The sequence below is a fragment of the Phoxinus phoxinus genome, assembly GCF_949152265.1.
Source record: "Phoxinus phoxinus genome assembly, chromosome: 1".
NCBI classification, from domain to species: domain Eukaryota; kingdom Metazoa; phylum Chordata; class Actinopteri; order Cypriniformes; family Leuciscidae; genus Phoxinus; species Phoxinus phoxinus.
In genome coordinates, this window is record NC_136876.1 from 44,905,259 (window position 1) to 44,922,807 (window position 17,549).

The 17,549-nt window shown below is 39.7% G+C and overlaps 1 protein-coding gene across 1 annotated transcript in view; it reads left to right on the forward strand.

The window, feature by feature from the left end:
• Nucleotides 1–17,549, forward strand: part of arhgdia (Rho GDP dissociation inhibitor (GDI) alpha) — a 38,675-nt gene that overhangs the window by 18,200 nt on the left and 2,926 nt on the right. The window contains exons 2-5 of the mRNA XM_079630708.1: nucleotides 8,893–9,088; nucleotides 14,706–14,789; nucleotides 16,519–16,595; nucleotides 16,954–17,017. Of these exons, the coding sequence (XP_079486834.1) occupies nucleotides 8,902–9,088; nucleotides 14,706–14,789; nucleotides 16,519–16,595; nucleotides 16,954–17,017 (412 nt within the window). The 5' untranslated portion in view covers nucleotides 8,893–8,901. The remainder of the gene's footprint in view (nucleotides 1–8,892; nucleotides 9,089–14,705; nucleotides 14,790–16,518; nucleotides 16,596–16,953; nucleotides 17,018–17,549) is intronic.

Below are 17,549 nucleotides of genomic sequence, written 5' to 3' on the forward strand. Positions count from 1 at the left end.
GTGTCACATTCATAGTTAACATCTGAACAATGTCATTCCTTCTTTCACGCGGGCATTTAGTCATTACAAAATAAGTTATTGAGGCCAAACATTTAAAATGACATTATAATCTGAAAAGCGGGCCTGCCCCCGTTTATCACGTCACTTCAGCACGTGGCAGCAGCAAGCAGGCACCTGATTGGTTAACGCGGCGCGAATTGACGCAGAAGTTTAGATTTTTCAACTCGGGCGGCAGACGCAAATTCACGTCAAACGCGTGAATGCACAAAAAAGCACTACATAAAATCATTCGCGCTTAACGCGCCAGGCGCTCAATTTGCGCCATTCGTGAGAACTTGACGCGACATATTCGCTAGGGGTGGGACGAAACAGGTACCTCACGATTCAATTCTGTGGCGATATGTGGTCCACGATATGATAATATCACGATTCGCGATATTCAATATATTGAAAGAAATTTCATCAACGATATATCACGATATATGTGACTGAAAAGAAAAAGAAGGAATAAGGAAATAAGGGAATTTTATGCATTTATTAATGCCAACATTTCCAACATTGTGCAAAGAAATATGCATTTGCATAATAACTCACTGCCTCCTGGTCTTTATCCAGTGCCTTTCCGTCGACTGTCTCGTAAAACCCGAAGTGTCTCCACACCTTAGAGTGGAAACTAGGGGGTGGGTCTTTGCGTACAGCGTGCGCATACACTGTCACACACACACACACACACTCTCTCTCTCTCTCTCTCTCTCTCTCTCTCTCTCTCTCTCTCTCTCTCTCTCTCTCTCTCTCTCTCTCTCTCTCTCTCTCTCTCTCTCTCTCTCTCTCTCTCTCTCTCTCTCTCTCTCTCTCTCTCTCTCTCTCTCTCTCTCTCTCTCTCTTGTTTTTTATGTTGAACGGAATGGCTACTGTTCTCTGCTTTTCAACAAATCATTTGCACACACCTTCTGTCATTTTTCTATCTGAAGCTATTGCCTGCAACATTGAAAGCTCCGGTCTCTGTGTTTAGCGCGAATGCTCACGTGATTGCCGCCGGCTCGGGATAAAATTTGTGCAGGACAGTCGTGCCGTGTACCAGCTGCTTTGACACGATTATCAGTTTAACTGACTCGTATTGTGTGCAATATCTCACGACCTCCCGAGTGTCCGAACTCGCACCGTGTACGCCTGCCCGCCTTTACTTGTGTTCTTCACCGGCCGCTGTTTGCGCCACTTTACCCCCATTTACTCGAACAGCGCCCCCCGCAAACAGAATGGTAGATATTGGGTAGTGACAGTGACACTGACAACGGGTAAATTAATCATTTTGTGTTGTAATAAAATATCGATATTGAGCGTTAGTGTATCGATTATTTATTGCGACAGAGAGCACAACAATATATTGCAATATCGATTTTTTTTCCCACCCCTAGTATTCGCGTCTACCGCGCCGCACTCTACTCAATCGCGCCGCAGGAATTTTTTACGCACGTAACGCGTCTTTGCATTGACTTAACATTGAAATAACTCGCGCTATTCGCGTCCGGTGTGAACGCACCATTAGAGATCATTTTATTTTTTTGAAAATCGATTTTTGACATTTGTGAATCAATTCAGAATCGTCCACGTCCGCATCTTGATGCATCTAAGAATCGATGTTTTCCCCCACCCCTAGCGTGAACTGGCCTCGTTGGCTCACTGTGCCTTGTTTTCATCGAGCAGACGCTTTATAAAGTCACCTGCTGTTGTTTCCCTAGGTTATTATGTACCTGCTGCCTATGTTTAGAAAATAACTGCTACAACCTTGTTAAACGGTTACGGCGTCATGCTCAGCTGTGTGAAATTACCCAGCGCTCCTTTCTGCGTACTTATTAGCGTTGAGGCGGCTGCCAAATGGCTAACGGTGTTTGTTACTCTGGCAGCTGAAGTGATGTCATCTGGGCATAAATGCTTTCAGCTAGGGCTGGACCTTGTTTTCATGTTTTGCTGATTCCTCAGCAGAAACAGATTGTATTTCGTCAGTCTTAATTAACTTTTGCCAGCTCCAGAAAGGGACATGAGCTGCTTTTTATTACGCACGGGTGTTTTTCTGTTCTGCTTCCCTCAGCCTGTTTAGCTTCTCGACTAGGGAGGTCGGTGTTCATTAAAACACTGTTGTCATAATAATTACTATCGCTGAATGAATCTATAAATTGTAAACGCTAATATCATATCATGATGTAATACCATGTCAACCAGACGGAGTTCAACAGAAAAGACGCACAGTGGAATAATTCTAACAGAAATGCACTCGAGTTAAAGAAACCACATTTAAATCTACTCTCAAAAGTGCAATTTTCCCCCAAAAATACTCAAGCAAATGGACTTTGTTACTACCCACCTCTGCATGTAAATATTTCTGCCTCGTACGATGATCAGAATCCCCCATCGGATCACAATTGGAAGTTATTTCAAACAAATGTTTTAATGTCTTTAACCCTTAAAGACCGATACAGTCGCCCACGGCTAAAAATAACTATTGTGCTTAAATGTTTAATAACGTTTAAACCGCTAATCCAATCTGTATGCTTTAAAAAGTCTTGTAAAGAGGGGATTCAGTTTGTCGCCGTTGGACATTCAGAGGCTCTGTAGTGAACGGGATTTCCGTCATCAAGTTTTGATCAGCATCGATCCGTCAAAGAAACCCATGCGGTTTGTTCCTCCGAGCCAAACAGGAATGATTGTTGATGCTTAGGCCAACCCCTGCCCCCAGATTAGTTGACACTACCATCTACTCAACCAATAAACATAGGTTTTGGTCCGACAGTGGAAACACGGCTAATCGTGTCACTGCACATGGGCCAAATTTTGTGTTGATATCTCAAAGTAATCAAAAGTTATTTGGAACCACGGTAGCCCTTTATCAAGTCCAACGACCTCGACGTTTAACTGAACATAAGAACTACTTGCATGTGTAAAAGCATACACGTAATTTATAATCATAAGTAACAAGTAATAAAATCCTGGTGGATGAGTTATGATCTTCCAGCACTCTTTCAGCTTTATGCTCCTATAGAGAGCCTAAGTCCCGCCCCTCCGCTTCCGGCTCATGGGACCTTATTTTGGAAAAAATATGCATGGTAGTCAATGGCGAGAGACAACTTATCTTTTTATTCCGTCTGAACTGTGCCCTGAATTACACATACGATGTTTGTCAATTTAAAAGATAATTATGAAAGTTAAGAAAGTCGCAGTTTGTCATAACACAGAAGAGTAACGTTTAGTTTTATGTGAAAATCGCTCAATGAACTTCATCTCTCGTCTCGCACTATACGTCACCGTTTCTCGTGTGTGTGCAGTCTGGTACAACACACTCAGGCATCACAACGTTACGATTATAACGTAAGACTATAGAAAAAATGACAGACGTTAGCTTCAGTAAAGTTAGCTTCATTCATTGAGAGAAAAGGTATGACGTCACATGTGCGCCTTTTGGGTCTGTAGTCTTTGTAATTACGTATTTTCACAGTCTTATACCTCAACCGTTTTACATCAAACTGCGACTTTCTTGACTTTAAAATGTATCTTTTAAATTGACAAACATCATATGTGTAATTCAGGGCACAATTCAAACGAGATAAAATATTTGTTCTCTCGCCATTGACTAACATACAATATTTTTCCAAAATAAGGTCCCATGGTGGTCCACCGGAAGGGGAGGGACTTAGGCTCTCTGTGGCGCATGGTAAATCAAGACCTGTCAATCTAAACGGCATATCCAATCCAAGAGCGCTCCAACTGTAAAATTGTCTGATTGGTCTCTACTAGGTCTATTATTATTTCTATTGATTATTTCTATCGATTATTCCACCACCAAAATGGCTATTTTTCAAAACCGTTTCACCCCTACGTCAAACTCTCTTATTTCCAGAAATCAAGGAAATCATGAAGTCCTCTTCAGCATGTTCACTTTTAGAGCTTCATACACACCTGAACCAGATAATCAAGCTCTTCAGGATCACTAGAAATGTCAGATCAGTTGAAGCCAAACTGCAATGAAGGTGTCCCTCCAGGAGCAGGAATGGACACGCCTGGTTTAGGGCCAATGGGAACATGACAACCCATCATGTGCCTCTCGCTTCTGATCCTAAACTTGAAAAGCTAGCCGCTGGATCAAGCGTGCCAGAGCCTGCTGATGGAGAACGGCCTCTCTCCCTGTCAGGAGTGTGACGAGGCCCAGAATGGAAAAAAGCTGTGCAGTGTTATCTGAATTCCTGTCCTGACCGTGGCCAAAACCATCCGCTGCCAAAACCGAGACCGTTTTTACAAGGCAAAGATGACTTTGAAGATTCTGCGTGAATGTTACGCTCTTTTATTGATTACATTGTATCATTTTCTAGTTTATAGTCCTTCCATATTAATAAGGGTAACAGTTTTGTTGGTTTTCGTGGCTCACGCACATTAACCGCACACTGCATTGTGGGCACCAGTAATGCAGTCCCTTTTGCGAGTCTCCCGAAGTGTTGCGCAAACCACATCTGTCTTCGATATGCAGGACCTGCAGACTGTACTAGTACACCATATGCTGAGAGGATGTTTTTCCCCTGTTCCCTGGCTCTCCCGGTTCATATCTCACGCGTTTGTTCACATGCGGTCCTCACTACAACTATTCGTCAGATAGACATGCCCCAACAATATAAAATAGACTATTAATCAAAGAATCCTGAATTATTATTATTATTTTTTTTTAATCAAAGTACCGACTACTTGTCAGATAAGCTGGCAGATCTTTGCACTTTGTTTGAAACAAGATGGCGCCAAGTGGAATTTCTCTTCTTGACGACTTTAAGATAACGCATGGATGTAGCTGCGGCTCTCAGTATAAATTCAGCAAATAGTTTAACTCATTTATGATTAGTAGTAGTATTTGAACCATTATTTAATGTTCATTCCTTTGAAAATAACAGGTTTTACAATGTTTAGATATGCCCCAACAATATAAAATAGACTATTCATCAAAGAATCCTGAATTATTATTATTTTTTTATTTTTTTTTATCAAAGTACCGATACTGAAATATCTGAAACGGTTCCAATACTCCTTTTCTGCAATATCGATACACTGAGACCAGCTGCGCTTTCTGTCTCTCTTCTCTCCGATGGGGAAGTGACACCCGCCTCCTGTCACTCACTAGTCTCATTCTCTCCGGTTGAATAGTGCTTGTATTGTCATTCCCACAGGTTTCACGGTGGCACTTAAAAAAACGTGCGCACCACTGATCTATTATCGCTCGCATTGAGCCACTTCTCAACAGCTTGTACCAAAATGAAGGGTTTTTTCGTGGCTTATTGCGCTTAAATTATAGCCTGGCTCCGCCCTCCTACCTACTTCCGCTCAATTTTAATTTTCCTTCAAAACTACGTCTGGGATTGTGGTGTATTGGGTTTTCTCCAGTCAATTTTTTACCGGTCCAATCAGTGAACAGAGGGAGTGGCTGAGAACGATGACGTTGAGGTCGTGCGCTAGTTTGAGTCGTCATCCGTCACAACCAAACGTTAGCGATTGGTTATGGCAGATCCAGAGTGACTCTGGGCAGATCCAATAGTTTTAAACTTCAACAGAGGACCCGCCTTCAAGGAAGTTAACGCTTGTCAATGGAGAGAGGCCAGACTCTCTGTACAAATTAAATGTACAAGAGTCTGGTAGGACCAGGCTACTTAAATGGTCAAATACATGCAAAATTGTCCCATAATACCCGTCTGGCAGAGTATTCAGGTAAATGCAGTGAGTTTTGGGATATAAATAGTCGTGTAACAGTATATTATATCCGTGCATAAGCTCTTAAAGTGACAGCAGCCTCATAAACCTGCTTATGTTAATCAAATAAAAAAGAGATAATTACTCGCTGCTCTTGACTTAATAACTTTAATTGTAAGCATTCATTTATATTTCATTTTTGTGATGGCTGTCCAGTGTTATTTTACCATTGAGTAGCCCATTTTAATTTATGTAGTACTTCTTACCTGAACACTACTTAGACCCACCTGAAAAAAACAGGTTTATACTATTGTCTCTTTATACTATTGTATTTATTTGTGCTATCGTTTGCCGTTTGTTTATTTGTTCTTATTTTATTACTCACTATTTACTTGTCTTTTCAATTATGTAAATTGAGTTTATTCAATTTATGATTCAAATTTAAGATATTTATGACTCAAATAAATCCTCCCTGTCCTGTGTGTAAGCTATTGCAACCAAATTACCCAAATGGTCCAAAAAATATGAGATGATATTAATAAATGATCTGTTTAGTGGTATACAGTATATGGCAGTTTTCCCTGTGGAATGGAAAATGGTATCGAATATCGATATATATATATATATATATTTTTTTCAAGGTATCGTATCAAAATTCCAGTATCATGACAATGCTAGTTTCCACAAAACTATCATGCAGCACAACTGTTTTCAACATCGATAATAATCAGACATGTTTATCGAGCAGCAAATCAGCATATGGTTTTTGAAGGATCATGTGACGCATATCTTTTAAATTATATCAGAAATGTTTCTCGACAATATGCATTAAAATATATAACATTACAGTTCTTGTAAATTGTAATTTTTCACACTATTACGGTTTTTATTGAATTCATTAAATAAATAAATCCTTAGTTTTAATAACCTTTTTTTAATAACATCATGAATGTCACGCATGCTTGAGTGTGTGTAGTTGACAAAACCATGGCATTAATTCACACACAGATACGTAGAACATGCTAATGCTACATATTCAAATAGCATTTATTTCGTCTGGTTTAATATTCACTAGTCCATATCACCATTTATTACGGTGTTCAGCCCTACTTTTGATTTATTCATTCAAATTATGCCAAAATCCATGACTTGTACAGTAAATTCAATTGTTTTATGACTGGACTCTGTGGTTCACATATTCAGCATCACTGAAACGACCCTACTAAATTGAACTTCTTAATAAAAACCTGCTATAAAGCTAGAACTTGCCCTGGATTTGTCAGCAACTTGCCAAAATCACAAGTGCAAAAGATCATCGCGATTGCTCTTTTGCAGATGCGTCTTCCATGCGTCAAAGCGACTCTGCTACGAGTGTGATTGTGTGTGTTTAGCACCATGTAAGGAAAGGAAAGGCCACAGTGAAGCAAACTCCAGAAGCTGCCGTAAAGGTGAAGCCGGCGTATTATTCGGACTCGGGAGGGAGAGAACACGAGCACTTTCTGTTCCCAGCCCACCGCATTGCAGCACGAGTGCTTCTCTGCATTCACTTCTGTCTGTGTTTGGCGCACATCTTTGAAAAAGGGCCTCGCTGGGTCCAAGACATGAGCATGTGACATTGACACGGGGATGTAAACATCCAGACAGCGAGCGCATCAGATGCTAATTCAGGAACTGGTTGTCCGAGAGCAATTTGTCATGAGTAAAGATAACAATCGTTAGAGTCAATTAGTTTGTGAATCGGTTTTCCAATGTATGTTTGTTTGTTTCGCAAGTAGATCACAGTGTTTAAAACTGCAGTAGTCGACATTTTGAAGTGGAGCAAAAAAGTTAATCGAAGTTGTCCTGTGACAAGAACGGGTATTGTTCAAAATGAATGTATAACTTTGAAAGGTTTTGATCCACTTAAAATATTGACTATACACTAAGAATATTCAAGGTTGGTAGGATTTTTTATATATATATATATATATATATATAGGAAGAAATTAATACTTTAATTCAGCAAGGACACAATATATTGATCAAAAGTGACAGTACAGGCTTTTTAATGTTTCAAAAGATTTATATTTCAAATAAATGTTGTTCTTTTGAACTTTATTAATCAAAGAATCATGAAAAAATTGGTAAGTTTCCTCAAAAATATGGTTCAGCACATCTGTTTTTAACATTGTATAATATTCAGAAATGTTTCTTGAGCATCAAATCGGCATATATGTGACGAGTCGCACGGGTGTATTTGTGGCAATAGCCAATAATACATTGTAAGGGTCAAAATTATTAAAAACAATTATTTTATGTCCCAAATCATTATGATATTAAGTGAAGATCATGTTCCATGAAGATATTTTGTACATTTTCTACCATAAATATATAAAACATGTATTTTTGTGAGTGAGTGCAGCACAATCGCGAACATAAACGTTCAACTTTAAAGGAGATTTTCTCAATGATTTGATTTTTTTTTTTTTGTACCCTCAGATTCCAGATTTTCAAATAGTCGTATCTCGACCAAATATTCTCCTATTGTAACCTTATTTATTCAGCTTTCATATGATGTAGAAATCTCCATTTCATAAAATTGCTCCATGTGACTGGATTTGTGGTCCATGGCCACATATTAGAGTGATTTCTGAAGGATCATGTGACTCTGAAGACTGGAGTAATGATGCTGGAAAGTCAGCTTTGATCACAGGAATAAATTACACTTTGAAAAATATTACAATAGAAAACTTTTAAATTGTAAAATTGATTGCTGTTTTTACTGTATTTTACATGAAATAAATGCAGCCTTGGTGAGCATAAATGAACTTAAATAAAACTCTAGTATACATTACATAACTTGCATACATTTGGAATAAATCGGGCAATTATATATATCATTTTTAACCGTGAATCAGCCTAAAAACAGGCTTGGCGCTGTGTAGTGTATGTGAGTCCCTGCTGTAATTGGCTTTGACCGCTAATGCAATAGTGCTGATTACAGATGCCCACATTAGTCCGCTTCCGTTGCTGTGTGCTGTGGGGTGAATTCATTTCAAATCCATTAATGTTATTAAAAATTAACACGCTGGAGGACCTGATCACATGACGTTATGTGGGTCAGATCTCCATTGCTGTGGATGTTTGCGGCAGGTGTGTCTCCTCTCGCCTAACCCTGTTGCGGTCTCCCTCCAGCTGTGCATCATGGCCGAGCAGGAGCCCACACCAGAGCAGCTGGCCGCTATCGCAGCGGAGAACGAGCAGAGCGAGGCTGTCAACTACAAGCCACCGGCACAGAAGAGCCTTCAGGAGATCCAGGAGCTCGACCAGCATGACGAGAGCCTCCGCAAGTACAAGGAGGCGCTGCTGGGCAACTGCAGTGTTGCTGCAGGTGTGTGTGTGTGTGTGTGTGTGTGTCGCTCTCTCATTCTTTCTCTCTCTCTCTCTCTGCTCTGGCCTAGTTTGATGAAGGTTTCTACGCACTCACTCACTCACTCACTCACTCACTCACTCACTCACTCACTCACTCACTCACTCACACACTCACTCACACACTCACTCACTCACTCACACACTCACTCACTCACTCACTCACTCACTCACTCACTCACTCACTCACTCACTCACTCACTCACTCACTCACTCACTCACTCACTCACTCACTCACTCACTCACTCACTCACTCACTCACACACACGTTTCTTTTGCTATACTTGTGAGGACATTCCATAGGCGTAATGGTTTTTATACTGGACAAACTGTATACTCTCTCCCCTTACACTGCCCCTATCCCTAAACCTACCCATCACAGGAAACATTCTGTGTTTTTAATAAAACATAATTTTTTTATGTTTTTTTAAGCTATTTGAATTACGAGGACTCATGAAATGTCCTCATAAACCACGTTTAAGTTGTAATACCAGTTTAATACACGTCATTATACAAATTTGTGTCCTCATAAAACACACACACACACACATTCATCACATGGACCTGCTCTTCTTTCAACACGCTTTAATTTTTAGCTTATATGATTAGTATGTCTTGGCATGCACTACAGGTGTGTGTGTGTGTGTGTGTGTGTGTGTGTGTGTGTGTGTGTGTGTGTGTGTGTGTGTGTGTGTGTGTGTGTGTGTGTGTGTGTGTGTGTGTGTGTGTGTGTGTGTGTGTGTGTGTGTGTGTGTGTGTGTGTGTGTGTGTGTGTGTGTGTGTGTGTGTGTGTGTGTGTGTGTGTGTGTGTGTGTGTGTGTGTGTGTGTGTGTGTGTGTGTGTGTGTGTGTGTGTGTGTGTGTGTGTGTGTGTGTGTGTGTGTGTGTGTGTGTGTGTGTGTGTGTGTGTGTGTGTGTGTGTGTGTGTGTGTGTGTGTGTGTGTGTGTGTGTGTGTGTGTGTGTGTGTGTGTGTGTGTGTGTGTGTGTGTGTGTGTGTGTGTGGGTGGGTGGGTGGGTGGGTGGGTGGGTGGTTCTGATAACTATATTATAGGGACAAAATACCCCCACAAAGATGGCAATACCCTGGTAGGGACTTTTATTTTTGGTCCCCACGAGGAAAACGTCTTATAAATCACACTTAGTGCCAGTGGTGTGTTGAGTTTGTACAGAATAAAAATCATTACACAATCCCCATGAAATATGGAAACATGTAAAACGTGTCTTGATTCACATGATGCTCCTTTTCACCCCCTTTTTGTTGTATTAATGCATTCAAAAATACTTCAGTTGCATTTACTGATGCACCGATATGAAAATATTCGGCTAATACCGATAATTCTTTATACTTAAAAAACGATAATCGATATATTGGCTGATAAATCAAAATCCAAATTATTATATCATTTCTGAGAACCTGATTACAAAAACAAAAGTCTCACCATTAAAAGCCATTAAAAGCACAATATTATAATGTTCTCCTCATTACTTTATGTAGCTTATATGACAGACTGATGGAGAGGACCCTCATGACTGAAACAAAAATTATTATTCATAACAAAATAATAATACAAATGATTCATAACATTTTTACAGTTTTAGAAGAGATTTTTATCACACGACACTGAAGACTGGATTCAGCTTTGCATCACAATAAATCGCATTTATAAAATATATTAAAAGTATTAAACTTAAATATTTTTATATTATTTAAAATGGTAACATTTCAGAATATTACGGTATTTCTGATAAATGCGGCCTTTGTGAGCATGAGACTTTTTTATGTTGAACATTTAAAAAAAAAAAATGAATACCGACCCCAAACTTTTGAATATGTCAGGGAAATGTTATTGCCTTTTTTTTTATGATTAAAAAACATGATATTTTTAGAGGCACTGAACTGAATTTTTTTTTGAAAATGCTTTACAAGTTTATTAAAAATCACACGAAACCAACACGGTTACAGAAGGTACATTTCTAAGCGCAAGTGCTTTAAACTCTCCTCTCTCTCGATTGCTGAAGCTCCCATCGCAATCCACTTCAGATATTGCGTTGCATCGTGACGTATTGAACCGTAGCTTGATAAATATTCAGCATGTGATTTCTCCTCCAGATACGCGTGTTGGTTTCCAGGACCATCAGATAATGTGGATCCAGGAATGTGTCCTCCTCGGGTGAATCACGTTGTTCTGGGCTAGAGCTGCAGACTCTTGGTTAACGTCTGCTGTCCTCGTGCGCCGTCTCTCAAAACCGAGTTCACGTCCGCCATTACAATAACCCTGTGTGTTACGGTTCATCCCTTCACCTGAAGAGCTTTTCTCATCTCATTGCCTACTGTAGAGTGACCAAAGCACCACACAGACATCAGAGATGGTGATAATCTCCAGCTGTGTGCTTCCGTAGTTCCTGCGTTTACGTGGACGTCAGTTGTTGGGATATTGGTCGTACTTTTAAACACAATTGTGAAGTTGCTTATAGAACTAGCGGCAGCAAATGGACTTGCAAAAGTTTGTTTTTCCCAGATACACCCGGCTAAACACCCGCCCTGATTAGTGGAGCCAGAGGTCGAGCTGCTCAAACCAAACAAAAAAGTGTTTTCTGGAAGATCTCGTCGTCGTCTGACATTCCTCAGGAAGTCTAGCTGTCAGCGTCTCTGTAATCCGGAATAGGATTCGTTATTTTAACATTTCAAGTGAAGTTCATTGTTTATTCCAAATTAGACTTCATTCTGGTGAAGGTTATGAGAAAATGCCGTTTATCTAACATTTTACTTTGTGTTGTTAATCGTATGCGTCACAAGTGAGAAACATTCCAGTGAGTTCTTGGTTCTGTGGTTGCGTGAGAATTATGGGTAATTTGCTCTGTGGTTGTTTACTGTTCTGACCGCCTAGTCTCTATGATATCAGGGCCTGAATTTGGTGTGTTGTACATAATTTTACTCATTCCCACGAGTTACGCTTCTAGTTTCCTTGTGGGAAATTCCCACAAACATTTATTCACTAGCACGCAAGTTTAGCGAATATATTAGGGTGTGTTCACACTTGGCATGTTTGGTTCATTTCAAACGAAGCCGCTGTTACTTTGAGTAAGTGTGGACGCTGACATTCGAACTAGGGCTGTCAACGATTAATCGAATCCAAAATAAAATGTTGTGTTTACATAATAAGTGTGTGTGTATTGTGTGTAATTATTTTGTATACATAAATACACATGCATGTATACATTTAAGAAAAATGTGTTATTTATATATAATAGTTATATTTATATATAACATAAATCATATAAAAATATATATGCAGTATATAAATGCAAATATTTCTTAAATATATACATACATGTGTGTGTATTTATATTTATATATACAAAATAATTACACACAATACACACACATTGATTATGTAAACACAAACTTTTATTTTGGATTCGATTAATCGTTTAAAGCCCTAATTCGAACCCTGGTGCCACCCAACAATTGGGCCGTGACGCTGAAAAGATGGGTCTTCTTGACCCGCTTCCAAACGAACTCTGGTGCGTTTCGAAATGAAATATGAACACGACACGGACCACAGACATGTGAACGAGCCAAAAACAGGACGTGATGTCACAGGATGTGACCCTAAAAAGGACTGAATGCTCAAGCATATCTGCTTTTTCTCATCATAGTGGCGACGTTACCCATCACGGTTAAGTACGGGCGTCAAAACCACGTCTTCACACCAGCGATGCGCGGGTTGATCCAAAATGAGCAGGTGCCTGCGGTCACCCGCGGTTACGAGTCATCCAAAAATATTTTTAATGATATTCGGGACGCGGTCGGTCGGGTCGTTTTAAATAAAGATGCCAGTTAACCCGTTAAAACCGCATCACACATCTGTGTGTGTTTACCTTTAAGACCGCATCACACATCTGTGTGTAGTCACCATTAAGATTTTTTTTTAAATGCAGTTGAAGGTTATGGCCAGTCAAGTTGAAAGCCAAAGAAGTAAGCTCTCAAATGCTTTTTATTCCATGTTTTTATCTGCTATAGAGCCTGATAAATTAAGATTTTAGTAGGCTTTGAAAAATATTTCTGGAAACCCTTAGGTTTTGGGAGGGGATTTACAGAAAAGTACTCGGGCATAAAAAGGCCTTTTTTAGCCGGCGTTTTAGGCATGAATGGGTTAAACCTTTTTAATTTATATGTACTAGACACAATTTTCAATGAAATACATAGGCCTACGCTTTATTGGCTGAATAACTGGCGCGAGGATGACGCACAAGCTCAGTTCTAGAGATGCAAGTAGGAAATCCTTATTTACCTTTTGAATGTTGAGCGCGTTATTAACTTTTGAATAAATGCTGACGCGGGACAAAATGCCCGATTTCCCAACACGCTGAACTGAGCAATGCCATTGGGCCATTTTAATAGGCTACTTTCAAACGCATATAGCTCAGTAATGTCAGTTTTATGTATTTTCTGAGAGGGTTTTTGTTGGGAAAGTCCGGGGGAGAGACGCACACTTCGATTAGACTGGATAAACACATGCAGCATCTCTTAATTGGTAAGAAAATGAAACGAAATAAATAAATAAATCAATCAAGCCTTTATTACATAACACTTGGCGATATCATACAGCATTCAGAAAAATGTGGCCGCACCCCTAGTTCCTCTATGGCCCAATGGCGCTACGATGAGCATTTACTACTTTTAAAGAACGCGGGTCGGGTACAATATTTGTTTTGTTTTTTTTGCGGTCCGAGTTGCGGGCGGGTTAGTTGAAAACGTCGGTCGGGTGCGGGTTGTTTATTTGTGTGTGCAAACGTGGAGCTTTTTGAGTCCTCAGCTGGTCAGAATACCATCATATATACGTACACACACATATAACCAGCGCGTTTAGGTTCAACCTGAACAATCAGGTTGTGAACGTATATCCTTTTGCATCTTTAGGTTCGGTGTTAAAAATGACAGCGTGAACGCTAAGCGAACCAATGTATAATTTATTCTCTTTTTTTTTATTTTGGTCCGGTTGCACAACATTCATCTTTAGTGTGTAAAATATGAATACAATGAACAACGTGTGTGAATGTAACCACATTTACAAGTCAAGACCATAATCAGAATGAGCGCTTGCTTGCCAAAAAGAGTGAGAGTCGGTTTGGCCTGTTGGTTGAGGTGTGGAGATCAACACAGTGAATCTTGACTGCACTGTTTTTCCAGTTTTCAAACTGAATTCAAAGTTTGAAGTCAAATCCTCGTGTGCTGTGTGAATGCTTTTGCGCAATGAAAATGACCACATAGGAACATCTTGAACCCAAGGTGTGCGCTTAAATATTATTCAGCACATAATTGCATCAGTTTCATAAATAAAAAGGAACATAATGTGTACATGCATTGGGGGGTATTTGCAAGATGCTCTTAAAATGTGCTGTAAAAACACAAACACATTGAGTGAGCAAGCATTTAGGTAAATTAAAACATGTCTAAAATGTTACCCGCCTCAAATAAGAAAAAAAAATCAGCCATTTTCTGAAATGAAATCCAGGCCCTGGATGTACAAATGTCAATCGACGTCATCTTCTTGTGTCTTTTGTTCGTTTTGCAGATCCCGCCGTTCCCAACGTGCAGGTGACACGGCTAACTCTTATGTGTGAGACGGCTCCCGCCCCGCTGACCCTTGACCTGCAAGGTGAGTAGAGCACACTTGTGTTCTTAAAGGGATAGTTCACCCAAAAGTACAATTTCTGTCATCTCACCCTCGTGTCGTTCCAAACCCAGAAGACTTTAGTTCAACCTCAGCATTTTTGTCCATCCGTGGAAACGCAATAATAAAATCAAGCTTCCAAAAAGTTCACAAAGACATCGGAAAAGTAATCGATATGAATCGAGTCGTACATTTTAATGGTATTCATCAGTGCACATCAAATATGGGAAGCGAAAGCTCAAACATGTTCATTATACTAAATAAAAGCTCAAACAACGAGGTTTGTATTCACATTACAAATTTGTTTTGAAAATAAAAACCTGTAATTTTAATACATTTATACTATGTATACTTCTTCAAATACCCTATTTATATAATCGCATCACAACAATGTACATGTTGTGTGATGTAATAGTCTGAGCTCGTTTCTCTTGGACATAATCATGCCGTTATTAGTGAGTGTTGTTTAAGTTATGACTAAGCCAAACCAAACCTGTGGTGCGAGGTAATCTTACGGTCACATGACCCAGATAAAGCACAGCAGCCAGAGAGAGAGAGAGAGAGAGTGTGTGTGTGTGTGTGTCCTGCAGCCATCTGCTGGAAACATGATTCAACTGCAGTGTGTCGTTCACAATCAAGCTCGTACCACACCTGACAACGCCAGCTCAACCTTCACACTTTCTTTTACATGTTTACATTATTAGTGGTCAACGGATACATGTTTTTTAATGGCCAATGCCAATATAACAGGATGTCTGATATGTAAGGCATAATGTATAGCGAGGCGGTTGTTATAGCGAACACAACTCCCGTCAGGCTGATTATGAGCCCGACTCAAAGCGGAGGGAGTTGTATTCGCTATAACGACCAACTCGCTATACATAATCCCGCTTATTACATGGCTACCTACCAAATAAATCAATAATTTGACTCAAAATATTGATTTAAAAAGGAATTTATTGATTTAAAAACGATTTATGTGGCTTCCGCTAAAGAAAATGGTCCGTTCCGTCTCTACGGTTAGAATCCTGTGTCCATGGCAACGCTCTGTTTTTCATGGCAACCGTGTGTTATACTTAGCAGCGGTGTGTTATCAAGATATAACAGACCGCAATCTACATTATAATTCAACCAAGCCATGTAATACAAATAGATAACCTATGTAGTCTCATTTAGACCGTCTTGTTATCGACCTAGTAAAAGTAAAAGTCCCCCCGTAGTCAATAATTTTGTGTCACCACAATGACACATGTAAATGTTTTTCCCTTCCTTAAAAAAAAAAAACGTGAATGTAACTCGACACCCTTGCCTCATTTAGTATACGCGATTCTATGAATATGTAAATTAGCCCCGCCTCCCCTCACTCACTCAGCGCAGAGATCCACTGGTGGACGATCACACGTTGATCTGATTGGTTACAAGGTAGTGTGTGACGTCAGAAACACCAGCGATTTCAAACCGTGTTTTTGAGACTGTCTTTGCAGTTTTAAGGAGAACATACTCAGCAATGCTGTCCACTTATGAATTTACACATATTAAAAACACCACATAGTCGTATAAACAACATTAAAACCTTGATTTTCACCACAGAGGGACTTCACAAGGGACATTACTGATGTATTTTATGGTTTGGTTGAGGCCTGCTGTGAGGAATATTAATGTATGTACTGGTGTTTGCTGTAGTATCTTCAGCGTGTGTGTGTTCCTCTCTCAGGCGATCTGGAGTCCTATAAGAAGCAGTCGTTCGTGCTGAAGGAGGCAGTGGAGTACAGGATAAAGATCAGCTTCAAGGTCAGATGATCTCAACAGGAAACATTTAAACAGGGATGAACGGTATCACACAACTTCTAGCACGGTGGCACAATTTCATGGCACATTAACTGTGTACAGTAGAAGTCACATGACTGAATTTCCAGTAAAATACCTCAATATTTCATCACCATGTATTAGTGTCTGTCTGATAATCCGGTAAATTACCGGTAATTCTTCTATCATCTTATTTAAAGCTTGGTTGCCCTGTGTTTCCACATTACGCCATAGCGGCGTGACTAAATCTGCTGTGGGATAAACACTGGCACATTGTGTACCGACTGCACATGCAAACATGCTTCCTGTTCACCGGTGACATCGTGTTTACGTCTGTCTACAGGTCAACAAAGAGATCGTGTCGGGGTTGAAGTATGTACAGCAGACCTATAGGAAAGGGGTGAAGAGTAAGTGTTCTTTCACAATTACAACATTTTGCATTTTGCACACCGCAAATCAAAACAAAAGAAAAAACGCTCCTTTCCAGGTTCTCGTTTTATTGATTTATTTTGGATTCTGGAAAAAAAAAATGCAGTGCTTCAAATACTACTATGATGCATAAATACTGTAATACTTTCAATTTTAAATCATTGTATTTATTTTACTCGTGACTTTTTCATGAGCATTTGGCAGCACAAAGCGAAACATTTTGTAACGAGCTTCATTTTCTTTCAAGCAACAGCATATTCTCATTGCTTGACTTTTCTTTTCATTTTGGAGTGAAATTATTATATACGGTTCACATATTTTTTTAAAGGGGTTTGTGCATTATATTATATTGGTTAGGTGATTAGATATTGGGGAGTTGGATAGGGCTTGGATTGCTGTTGTGTAAATCCTGTGGCGTCTGGTGGGATTTCACTTTATTTAACAAGAAAAGCCTTCCTCTCTCTCCAACAAACCAACCCATGTATGCTTGATAGAGGCCATGCAAATAAT